The sequence below is a fragment of the Lissotriton vulgaris genome, chromosome 6 (genome assembly GCF_964263255.1).
Source record: "Lissotriton vulgaris chromosome 6, aLisVul1.2, whole genome shotgun sequence".
NCBI classification, from domain to species: Eukaryota; Metazoa; Chordata; class Amphibia; order Caudata; family Salamandridae; genus Lissotriton; species Lissotriton vulgaris.
This window is the reverse complement of record NC_141694.1, coordinates 1,098,057,273-1,098,070,213: the sequence shown is the minus strand read 5'-3', so window position 1 is coordinate 1,098,070,213 and position 12,941 is coordinate 1,098,057,273. Positions and strand designations below refer to the sequence as shown.

Genomic DNA, 12,941 nt, shown 5'->3' with positions numbered 1-12,941 from the left:
CTCCCCACTCAGTACGTTCGTCCCAAACCCATCGGCTTCACGCCGGACCAAGTTGCTCTGATAGACAGGGAGGTCGCGGACCTTCTCCAGAAAGGAGCCATTGTACAAACGGAGTTGCACCCGAGGGGGTTCATCAGCAACCTTTTTCTTGTAGAGAAACAGGACGGGGGCTATCGTCCGGTGATAAATCTCAAGGAGTTCAATGGCTGGCTCATATACTGCCATTTCAAGATGGAGGGGATCCATCTACTGAGAGATCTCCTTCAGGAGGGGGACTGGATGGTCCGTTTGGACCTGAAAGACGCCTATCTCACGATTCCCATCTTCGCTCCCCACAGACGTTTTCTTCAGTTTCAGTGGGGTCAACGGACTTACGAGTTCGTCTTCCTCCCTTTTGGACTATCGTCCGCTCCGTGGTGCTTTACCAAGGTGCTCAAGCTGGTAGTGGAGCGACTGCGCACGGAGGGCATTCGTCTTATAATTTATCTGGACGATATGCTCCTCCTGAATCAGTGTCCCCGAACGTTGTTGGCTCACCTTCAAAGAGCGGTCAGCCTTTTGGAATCATTGGGGTTCATAGTCAACCAGGTCAAGTCAGATCTCGTCCCGGCACGACGAATGCAGTTCCTGGGTTTTCTGATAGACTCAGTGGAAGCCAACTTGTCCCTACCTTCACGGAAATTGTCCAAGATCAGGCACGAGTTGAGACGTACTCTGGGGCGTCCGACGATCCTGTTACGACACCTGGCCAGGGTGGTCGGTCTCTTGTCGTCTTCCATTCAGGCGATCTTTCCGGGGCCCCTTCATTACCGGGCCCTTCAACGCCTCAAGGCCATGCACCTCCGCAAAGGCCTGACCTACTCACAGGTCGTTCCCCTCACGGAAGAGGCGAGAACGGAGCTTCGATGGTGGATCGAACACATGGACGCTAGGAACGGGCGGGCCATCTTCGGCTCGAAACCGGACCTAGTCATAGAATCCGACGCCAGCGGCCTGGGATGGGGGGCACGCTGCGGCGATGCCTCTACAGGCGGAGTCTGGTCATCAGCAGAAAAAGGCCTTCATATCAACTGCCTGGAGTTGATGGCAGGTTCTTTTGCAGTGCGATGTTGGACGAAAGACAAGATTCAGTGCTGTGTCCTCTTGAAGATGGACAATGTGGCGGCAGTGCGCTACATCAATCATCTGGGGGGTACCAGGTCCAGGGCTTTTTCCGACCTGGCCCGGACCCTATGGGAGTACTGCCTATCCAATGAGATTTCCCTATTGGCGGAACACCTTCCCGGCTCCGACAACCGAGTGGCGGATTGGTGGTCTCGTCACTGGAGGGACACCAGCCTATGGCAACTTCGCCCAGACGTGTTCAAGGTGGTAAGGGACAGGTGGGGTCCGTTTTCAGTGGACCTTTTTGCCTCACGACTGGACACCCAGCTGGAACGCTACTTCAGTTGGCGTCTGGACCCGGAAGCAGCGGCGACGGATGCATTTCTGCAGGACTGGGGCAAGGAGAGGGGTTATGCGTTTCCCCCCTTTGCAATGATCATGAGAGTGTCAACCCAGATGAGGAGACAGCGGGCGGATCTGGTGGTTATCACCCCGATCTGGAAATCGCAAGCCTGGTTTCCAGCTCTGATGGAACTTTCCTGGGATTTTCCAATCCCTCTACCCCGCGTTCCAGATCTCCTCAAGAATCCCCAAGGGGATCCTCACCACCTCCTCTCCACAGGCAGCATGTGTCTGATGGCCTGGCGGGTTACAGGCAACGCTGGCAAGTCCCGGGACTTTCGGAGGACGCTGCCGCATTGTTGGCCAAATCCTGGGCAGATAGCACCAACAAGAGATACCGATCCGCATGGTCTAGGTGGAGTGGTTGGTGTCTGCAATTACAGATTGATCCAGTGGGGGCGGACATTGTCCACGTCCTTAACTTCTTAGCCTCCCTAATGAAGGAAGGCCTGGCTTACAGGTCAATCAATACTTTTAGATCGTCCATTTCAGCAGGTCATGTCCCGCTGGACAATCACCCGATTGGGGAACATCCTCTGGTATGCAAATTGCTGCGGGGGATTAGATTATCCGTTCCACCGGAACCTCGCTACACAGTCTTGTGGGATGTCAATAAAGTTCTTAACCTGTTTCGGAGTTGGCCGTCCAATAAGTACCTGTCGAGAAAGCAGATTTTGGCTAAATTGGCAATGTTGCTATGTCTGATCTCATGTCGCAGGGTGTCGGATGTGAGAGCCTTGGACCTTACAGGCTCTCAGCATTTTGTCCCCGGATGGGGTGACCTTCCATGTTTCCAGGCGTACTAAGAGTGATTCTCGATCTATCTCGTATCCTGCATTTACAGATGTCCCTAAGTTATGTGTGGTGAGAACGCTAAAGGCCTATGAAGTGGCAACGATTGATATACGCCCACAGGGTGTCAAACAGCTCTTCATTGCTCTTACTAAACCACACGGGCGGTTTCATCACCTACCATCGCGCGATGGGTGCGCTGGGTTATGCAGGAAGCCGGCATAGATACTTCCCGGTTTGGAGCCCATTCTGTGAGGGGGGCAATGGCATCTAAGGCCTTTTCCCTGGGGGCTAGTCTGGAAGACATTCTAAAAGCAGCAGACTGGTCTTCCGACTCCACCTTCAAAAGATTCTACTTTAAGCCAGTTGTGTCTCTGGCCTCAGTGGTGGTAGACAAGCTTTGAACTAGCCTAATCAGAAGCCTCTGCTCCTGACATAGAATGAAAAATTTCCTAGCTAACGCACAGGAAAGTTTCAATTCTATTAAGGAGGAGGAGGCGAGGATTAGCCCACCCGTTTCTTCATTTGAACCCTCCCAGAATTCGGCGTTGGGATAGTAAGTAAATCTTTTACGATGACATGTTCACATATCTGTTGTTGCAAGCTATGACCTTTGTGGTAATTACCTTGTCTGGTGCTGTTGATTGCCTTGGACAAAGTTTACTTTTCGGTGGCTTAATGGGTTTCCTTGTACCGTAGGTTCCGATGCTGGCAAGCAGGAATAACGGGCAAAGGACTGTGGCAGTGTCGCAGGAAGAAAGAGGAGGATAGAGTGCCAACACAGGAAGATATGAGGAGTCCTGGCACGGGATTGGACAGTTACTGATGGGACGTTTTTTGTTTCCATTTTCCCAGGTGTTCATGAGAAATGGAGTTTGTTTATAATGTTTACACTTTTAAAGGCTGCTGGAGTACAATAAACGGAGAAAGTGACAGCCTAATCCTCGCCTCCGCCTCCTTAATAGAATTGAAACTTTCCTGTATGTTAGCTAGGAAATTTTTCATTCTCCACAGGAGGACAATGGTCATCTCGCAAAAAGTCCCTTCACATCAACTGCCTAGAACTTCTGGAAAGTTAGTTCACAGTCAGGTGTTGGACCAACGATTCGTTGGACCAACGATTTGGTACAATGCTGCGTTCTACTGAAAACGGACAATAGCAGTGATGAGCTATATCAGCCACTTGTTGGGCATGATTCGAAAGCCCTCTCGGATTTGGCCAGGAACTTCTGGAACTATTGTCTCGAGCACCAAATTTACACAGCAGAATATCTCCGGGGGAAATCCAATCAAGTAACTGACTGGCACTCCTGTCATTTTCAGGACATGAGTCTTTGGAAAATGAATTCTGCAGTCTGCCAGACTCTTCAAACCAGATGAGGTCCATTCTCAGTGGACCTCTTTACGTCCCACCTGGATCACTAGTTACTCAGATACTTCAGCTGGAGACTAGACCCTGGTGCGACAGCGACCAATGCCTTTCTCCAGGATTGGCATCAAGAGATTGGGTACGTGTTTCCCCCATATGCCATGATCATGTATCTTTCTACCCAGGTGCGGCGAAAACAGGTGGACATGGCGGAAGTGACCCCAGTTTGGAGATCGGTTCTTCTGGAACATTCTTGGGATTTTCCAATCCGTCTACCTCTTTTTCAGGATCTCCTTCGCAATCCAGAGGGGAATCGCCATCATCTGATCCTGGAAGTTTCTCTACATCTTATGGCGTGGAAGATTACCAGAAACGTGGGAATGTCCCAGTACATTGCGACAAGCTGCGTCCCTCCTCTCAAAGCTTGGGCTGATAGTACCATTAAACAATACCAATTGGCTTAGTCTCGATGGTTGGGCTGGTGTCCCCAAATATGCTGGGATGCAGTGGGGACTGATGTTCATATCTTGAATTTTCTTACTTCTTTAGGTTGTGAAGGCCTAGCTTTCCAGTCAATCAATATGTTTAGATCAGTGATCTCGGCTGGTCATTCTCATGTTGGTGATCATCCCATAGTTCCTATACTGCTACGAGGCATTAAGCTGTCCCTTCCTCCAGAACCCAGATACTCTGCTCTTTGGGACATCAATAAGGTTCTGAACCTATTCCTGTTCTGGTAATCCAACAAATACCTCTCAAGGAAAGAGATAAGAGCCAAGTTGGCTACCCTGCAATGCTCCCTGTCATGTAGACGAGTCTCGGAAATGAGAGCTCTGGATTTAGCAGGAAGAGTATTAACCCCTGTGTCCCTGTGTGGGTTACTTTCCATATTTCATCAAGGACAAAGTGTAATTCACGAGTGGTGTCTTATCCTTCCTTTGCAGATTCCCCCAAGTTGTGTGTGGTCAGATGTTATCAAAGCAAATGAGTCTACGACGGCGGAATTCTGCTCACTTGGGGAAAGACAACTCGTCATTGCCCTCAATAAGCCACATAAGGCAATCTCTTCTCCTACTATTGCAACATAGGGTAAATGTGCCACGCAGGAAGCTGGCATTGATACAAAGATATTGGCATGACATCAAAATAAGTTTTCCTGGAGGACATCCTCAATGCTGAAGACTAATCTTCGGATTACATTTTTAAAGGTTCTACTTTAAGCCAGTTCCTAATATCACCTCATTGGTGATTGATAATGCTTTAATCTAGCAAAATCCTCACCACTGGTCCGGACATAGATTGAAACATTTCCTAGCTACAGTAGCAGGAATTTTGAATTCTATTAAGGACATGGAGGCTAGGATTAGCCCTCACAAGAATATGGAGCATATTACCACCCAAGACAGAAGAACTTTCCCTCGTAAGGGTGGGTGTATATATAATTCGGTCATAACTAATGTACCTCAAGGGCTCCATGATTCTGTTTACTGTATGGTTTATGCACTCTATGTCCTCTGAATTGACCGGTTCAAGAGTTTAACCGGATACCTATCTGTTTCTGTAGGAAGTGATTTGTCTAAACAAGATTGAGGGCATCGGTGACCGGCTTGTGTCGCAGGAAGCAGGAGGAGGCAGCAAAAGGGACAATGAACTATAACTAGGTCCTTGTTTGCGGATTGGACAGTTTACGGTTTGACTTTTCCCAAGGCTTAATGGGAAATTAAGTCCTAATATAAGGTTTTGAAAATGGTTGCTGAAAAATAAAGTGAAGAAAGTTATGGCATAATTCTTGCCTCAGTGTCCTTAACACCTTGGCTGCTTAAGATATTCCCCTGCTGTGCTGGACCATAATAGAAACGGGTGTGGTCATAACGAGGTGAGCTCGTCATGACTACACGAGCACTGTGCCTCATGACGAGCTGAGCTCGTCATGAGCACCGAAGAGGTTAATAAAATTTAAATTTTCTGTTACAGTAGCTATGAAATTTTTCATTCACCTCCCCTGTGGGTTGCAGATGGAAGTTTGGGAAGATGCTGATCCTCCTGGTCCTAAAAAGTAAGTCCTTCTGATTGACTACTATCTTTATTACTCCTTCCCTATGTGAAGATTTGCAAGATGCACATTTATTGTCACCAAACATGGGGTATTGGGTGCAGTGACCTTAGCAGGAAGCCGGGCTACACAATGTAGGTCCACACATATATTTAGTTTTTTCACAATGGGTTCCTCCCTCTAGAAATGCAACAACATGGAGCGTGCCAATGGTGGCAGTCTAGCACATTGTATGCTTCATGAACGCCACCATCTCACCTACATAAACCATGGAGAAAAAAACCCACAGAATTCTATTGACTTTTGATTCATCTTTAGCTCCTTTCTTATTTTTTCGGGTGTTAACATCAGATCATCAAACACATTTTGTTTCTTCTAAAGAGATTTTGCCAAGTTCCCTGTACATCAATTAAATATACAAATCTGCAGAAGTGGGTTGATAAGCAAGTAACATTTCCATCTGCAAAATGAAATGAGTGGAAAGAATTGCCACTTAGAGGCAATATTACAGCTGTAAAGTAGCCATAAGGAACCATAGTACCATCCGCTTATAAGAAACAGGGGCATGCGCTCAGCAGAAGAAAAATATCCTATGGATAATGGGAAGGGCAAACACCCAATCTCCTAGCAGCAGGAGCATTCACCAAGGGTGGTTATCTGTCTAAGTGGCAAAGAGAAAGGAGAAGGTCATTTTGTATAAGACTGTTTTGTTATAGGTATAGCAGAAGACCCATAATTGGTTCTGCAAGAGTGAGCAACCAATGTACATTAAAAAGCTCAGGCAGAATTAAAATTAGATCAATTTGATACAAAAAAAGTGGAGACAGGAGAGTAGGGTATCTCCACATCTAAATACAGTGAGACAAAGTAAGAGCCATGAAGGACAACAATGTAAATTGCAGCTTGTAGATTTAAAGAAATTAGGTGTTCTGGCCCTACCACCAACTGCTCATCTTCAGGAGTCTTCGATCAATGAGGTTAGAACAGTTGTGGTACTCTTAACTGGCAAAAAACAATTAAGAAAAAGTCCAAGAACTAATCCTCCTCAACAAAAAAAATGTGTTCTATGACAGATCACTCCAGAAGCTAGACACTAGAAGATGAGCTGTCAACAGAGACATGAGCAAAAATTGGTCAAAAATGGATGTGGGGGAAAAATTTGTTGTCAAGTGATATTACGTAGTATGGCAGATTTCTCAAATTCAAATGTATATTAAATCGGAATTAGTTGGGTTCATGTACATGTCCTTAATAATGAATGCTGTTGATGGCAGTTTGATTAAGTACTGCGAAATATACTGGTATCCATCAAAAATATGGAAACACTCAGCTGTGCATTTTAAGTCTATGAAGGAAGACAGCAATCTGCTTACTTGTGAAATCGTCCAGCTCGGTCTTCATTATCAGCGTACAAGAACATTTTTAATGCATAGTTTTCCACATGGGCACTGCCAACTACCTCGTTGGTGATGGACTCACTGTCCCCAAGCTGTTTCTTCAACTAAAAGACAGATACAATTAATCCAGTTAAAGAGATATCATACAATGAACATATTTAAATACCCTTTTAAATGCAGTCCTAAATTAATTGCCTATTAAGTTGAAAATCTTGATACTCTAAACATGGATGGCAATGGTTTTCTTTCACAACAGTGATGAAATAAGCAAAGGATGATCAGCACTTCATTCGAGGGCAAAGTTAAAACAAGAAAATATGTTTTGGAAACTGAAAACAAGCTAACTGATGTTGTTCCCGTTAGGCAATATGAAAATGTAACTCACTCATTACAAAAGTATTGGGGTAGTATTACAAGGAAGCGCCTGCTAGTACATTCTCCTATGTTAGGCTGACTCCAGGTATACTCTTAAGTCTTTAGTAATCCACTGTTATTTGGTCTGTCCAGTCTGGTTAAGCCGTAATCATGGATTAGGCCACTAAAAGCCATTTTAGTCTGAGATTTGAGAAATCAGAAAGAATGGTTTCTCCTTTAATATGCCGGATTGGCTACATGTGGCTCTATACAGCATTTACACACCAAACAACTATTTATACAGATTCTAAGTATGGCACCTTCTGTAGTGCCACATGCAAGTTATTTATAAGACCAGGAGTGATAACCCTTCCTTCTTTATTTGAACTTATATTATGAGAAAGAGACCTTGCCATACACTTGGTCTGAAATGGCATAAATGAACTGATGGAAGAATGAGTGTGAAATGATTTGCAATCTATATTTAAATGGTAAATTACAGGGGATGTAAACCAAAAAGGTTATGTTACTCACAGATCTGACACTATGATCCATCATGAAATGTAAAAGCTCTGCGGTCACTCATGACTGGTTAATATAAACTGGTAACATTTGTTAAAAGAATATATTATACCCATATAGTTATTCCCCACTACATAGTATAAGTAAGAAAGGTCTTTAAAAGAGGTGTAGGTTAAAACAATAATGGGAATGGGGTTTGACGCTCTATTTATACTGATAATAGAAACATTGTGCTGCCTACACTTAGGGCATACGCAATCAAAACAAGAATAAAGTACTGTAATACACCAGAAATGTTTTCCCCTCGTGCTTATACAGACAACACCATAAATATGTACAATGCTATAAGACTCTAGCTAAAACGATATACTTGCCTAATATTAATAACTCTTATCTGATGTCGATAAGAACAATAAAGCTGTTCTTTCCATTAGATTGCTGAAGAAGAACACATTTGTAATTGGTTCTATAGATGTATAGTACACTGGAGTCAAGTGTACGCTTTTCCAGAAGTGGCTTTATCTACAAGATTTTCAAGTCTCGGGGAAGGTTTCTTCTTGAAGGGAGCTGCTGAAAACCATTTGAATGGACAAGGAGGTTCATGGGAATGACTGGAGCTTTGTGACAGCTGCAGGGCAAGTGTCAGATAATAGATTGAAGTAAAAAGGTAAGTGAAATCAGGCTAAGATGGCGGAGAAACTCGGTGAATGCATCCGGGGGAGTTTGGTGTATGAGAGGTCAAGGAAAGGATTTGAATGGGAGCCAGAGTTGTAAAATCTTTGGGTAGGTGACATCACCTGAGATCTGTTGCTTTCTGATGGAGTGGCTAACCATTGATACAGAAAGGTTGAGAACTGAATCGGCGAAGTTTACTTAAGGCTTGTGGAATTCTGATGTTGGAAAAAAGTAAATAAGATAGATGGTGTAGTACTACTTCATTGTTCAGCTTTAGGTTGTGTTAGAATCTAAATTGCTGTTTGCTATGAACTTGTTCATAGAGTCAGCGCTGTGTTTCTACTTGTGTTCCAGAATACAATTCTTTGATTTGAGTTAATAAGGTCTCTAGTATGTCCCTTGGCACCAGGCAATACTCCAGTGTGCTTTAATAAATGGTTTAGTAATAGATCTACTTTCATCCTTTTATGAATATTCTGACTAGAACCTACCCCACAGAAGATTACTTTCTAACATCAGTGTGTGAGTGGAACAGTTTATGTAGTTCTCTCAAGTGAAGTGAATCACTTCTTTTCACTCATCAATTCGGTCTAATCCTGAATGGAAAAAGGAGTGTTTTGGATGTCACATAAACAAGTTCTGTGGAGTACCCAGAATTGTTGATGATTAAAGACTTTCCAAGCAGCACATGTAAGGACTGAATGAGTGCCAGACATGTGAAATCACTTTTGTTGTTTAAAGACCATTAGACCAGTTAGATTCTGATTATTTTGCAGCACTGAAGCTGATCAAGGCTGCCACCACCACTGCTTTATTAATGGAGTGGTGTGTTTCAGGACTCACATCTGAGAAACATTTTTCAAAAGCATTTTGTCTTGAATTGAAATTGACATCTTAGCATCTATGAGTCTACTGAGCATCTGATTGCGCTTTACTGGAGGGGTGGAGATAAAATAAAGGGACATTATGTGTGGTAAAATAGGGTAAAAGAAGAAATGGCGAGCAATGACAAGGATAAACATCTCAATTTTACTCCAATTTAACTAGAGTTAGAAATACAAAATGTGATATTTTCAAGGCCGCTGAAAAATATTGGTTATTTATCAGAACTGAGAATCAAAAAGAAAGTGTCAGAAGTATGTGGTTGTATAAGGCAAGATAAAGCTTAGGATATACGCCAAGCATACATTAAATGATCATGCCAAACACTGCCACAGTAGTCCATTTTCAACTACTGACCATACCAAAGGTACAGTAAAACAATTATTTCCACACATCCAAGGTAATGATCTCACTTAGCCTGTGTAAACTGGACTACTGTAGCAGTCTACCGGTGGCTTCCGATAAATTATTTCACAAAGGTAATAATTTCACTCGAAGTACTCTCTACAATCACCCACATCACAGCACCACCTTCAAGCCGGATGGTTATCATTTAAAGCACAGAACTCGAAAAGTAATTCAAAGCAATGAATGGCTGAAAGTCAGAATCACTACATTAAAAACTGATACTAGTGCCAAGAAGAAACTCAGACTTACGCCCAAAACTAATTATGCTGCATCTGTTTTTTGATTCTTTCATTTACTTGGATCACCATGCTGCAACTCACCACAGACGAAAATCTGCTCAATCTCTCTGCTTACATTATTCAAAACTACACTCAAAAAGGATGAATTATCTTAAATTATTTTTGCTACACAATTCTCTTTTCTGACTTCTAAAATATGGAATTGCCTTCCTTTCAATTTTGGAAACAGCTTAAGACTTGATTGCATACTCTTCTATCTCTGACTATTTCTCTAGCTATGTCAGTGTGCTATCAGTCCCTCAGACCCAAGGTACCTCTGGCAGTGCGCTCAAAAGACAAAAGTAACCTATAAAATCTTAATAAAAAATAGTATGTCTCATAAATTACAAATAAAGAAGTTTCTCACATTTCCAGATTTTTCAGCAAGAAGCCATCATTTATCTGTTGCAACTACTTGACATTGTAGTTTTCTGATAAAACTTTGTGTAATTAACAATGAGATGTCTGCCTCTCATAAAACCTTCTATTCGTCTATCAATATTGATCTAATTTCTGAGATACATTTTCAGGACTGTGTTCCCACTTTGAATGACAATATTCATTTTGCCAATTTCTGATCATCATCAATGGTGGATACTTTTGCTCTAAGAAAGAAGGATGGAAACTCCAAGATAACTATGACTATCTGTTGTCTTTGCTGTGAAACTATTTTATAAAACTCTAGCACCACTTCTGAAAAAGAATACAGCTTTTATCATAGTTACAGAATACTGCAGAACCCTCTTAAGCAGTTTCTTTCTTTGGATCCAAATTCCTTGGCAACATTTATCCCATTTCCCCGTTGCTGTTTTCCACTGAACAACGTTGGCCGTCACTACGCGATTTCAAGATTGCTTCAAAAACAATCAACTTCTTGAGTCTCTTCAAATTAAATTTAGGCAATGTATGGGAACAAAATCTATTTTGGAGGCCTTAATGAACTCCTCCAGTTAATCTATCCCAACAGAGCTTTTGACATTTGACACCACAGATAAGATTCTAGCCAATATGCATGGGGACAGTAGGGATTAACTGTATAGTGCACTGAAAGAAAAATTAAATTGAAACAAAAAAGGCACTCCCAAAAAAATTCTTGAGGGCAAACGAGTAACATTCCGACATCCCCTCAATTGCATACTGAAATTTCAGGCTTCAATCCTTCTATATTTAAATTTATTTTTGTTTGGAGACTTGATTATGTATTCACATAGGTGGGTGTATCAAGTTAGGCACTTAAGTAACTCATTAAGTTTTATGAGTTGTATATTCGGAGAAATACATTTTTGGTGAAAGCATATCATTCATGCATGCTTTAATAATATTTCCTTCCAAACTGCCTCGCATTAAATATGCGATCTGCACATACATAAAAAAAACACAGTTTATGTTGTAAAGTTCTTCTAAAGGAGGAACAAAGCACGACCTGATGGAAATGAAGCTACAGTTAAACCCACTGACCAGACTGGTCCGGTGACTTGCAGCTCAATTTGAGTGCGTCACGCTGGAATTCAAAGACCTTCTTTCAAAGATGCTACTGAACGTAAAAAGAGTCCGGTTTCTAATAAAACAGGGAAAGCAAATAAGACTGCCTCAGTTACAGCAGGTGGATGGGGATACTTGAATGGATCCACTGTCCGCGCATAGGGAAAGTTTTAGGCTGGTGTTAAAGAACAAAAAACAGGACTAGCTCAAAAGATACTAGTCTACTGTGTCCATACTACCTTTGTAAACATCATATTACAGAAAAATAAGACATGTAGTAAGCTCATTAAAAGTCAACAGACTAGGGTCCAGTACATTTTGATGCTTACCAACAGGACACATAGTACTTTGCCTCACAATGTGAGTCTTTGTGAAAACGTTGTTTACCACTCAGTTTCATAAGGCGCATAGGGATAATTTTTTCTTTTCTGAAAATTATGTGGTAGAACTTTGGTTTTACATAGAGACAGCAGTCAATCACAGTGACATTAGACAAGATAATGGGGCTGGATATGGAGAGACGTCCATATGCATTTATTCAGTCAGGCTTCTTCACAAGTATACAAAAGACTCTGAGGGAGTATATCTGCTAGCACAACCTCTAAACTTCACCTAGCACCGTACAGGCTGCAGCATTCTTCGCTGTGTGCGTACAGAGAAGGAGATAGGAGCAGCAGAGACTACAGCACAGTGATTCACCTGGTAATGAACTTGGTCAAAAATGGGCAGTTTTACATGGTGAGTTTTTTTATACTGCCTTGTCTCTTGTGCTATTTTTCATTAAAAAACGCAGTCCGGAATCAAACGAAAGACCATTTACTTGCCATTGTCATACCTACCATGCCCTAGGTTCTGACAATTTCACGATCCCGTCAAAGTAAATTGATAGCTCCTCTAAGGGAGCAGGAACACTCAAGAAATCACAGTTTGAACAAGCAAGAGAGCAGGGAAAGGTCGTGAAACCAGGGTGACTCACAACCCATTGGGGGAGGGGTGAGTCAGAGAGCACTATGAGTGAGCAGATCTGTGTTGAGAGAACAGATGTTTTTAGCGTATTTAGCCCCCATACATTTGCAAGCAAAAATGAGTGTTTTTGGGAACAATATTTCTAACAAATGTGTCTCATCTGGTGTTGAGAATAAGGTACAGGTTGAATTACCCGCTGAAACACTAATGACCAGGATAGACACAATGGGTCTTGGGTTGCTTCTGTTCCAGTTCAC

General features: G+C 42.6%; 1 protein-coding gene and 1 pseudogene across 1 annotated transcript in view; one reads left to right on the top strand and one right to left on the bottom strand.

Moving 5' to 3' along the window:
- The window catches only part of VTA1 (vesicle trafficking 1), a 329,175-nt gene that overhangs the window by 181,567 nt on the left and 134,667 nt on the right, over positions 1-12,941 (bottom strand). The window contains exon 3 of the mRNA XM_086927161.1: positions 7,094-7,221. Coding sequence (XP_086783287.1) covers positions 7,094-7,221 — 128 coding nt within the window. The remainder of the gene's footprint in view (positions 1-7,093; positions 7,222-12,941) is intronic.
- LOC147708474 (uncharacterized) lies at positions 232-2,312 on the top strand (annotated as a pseudogene).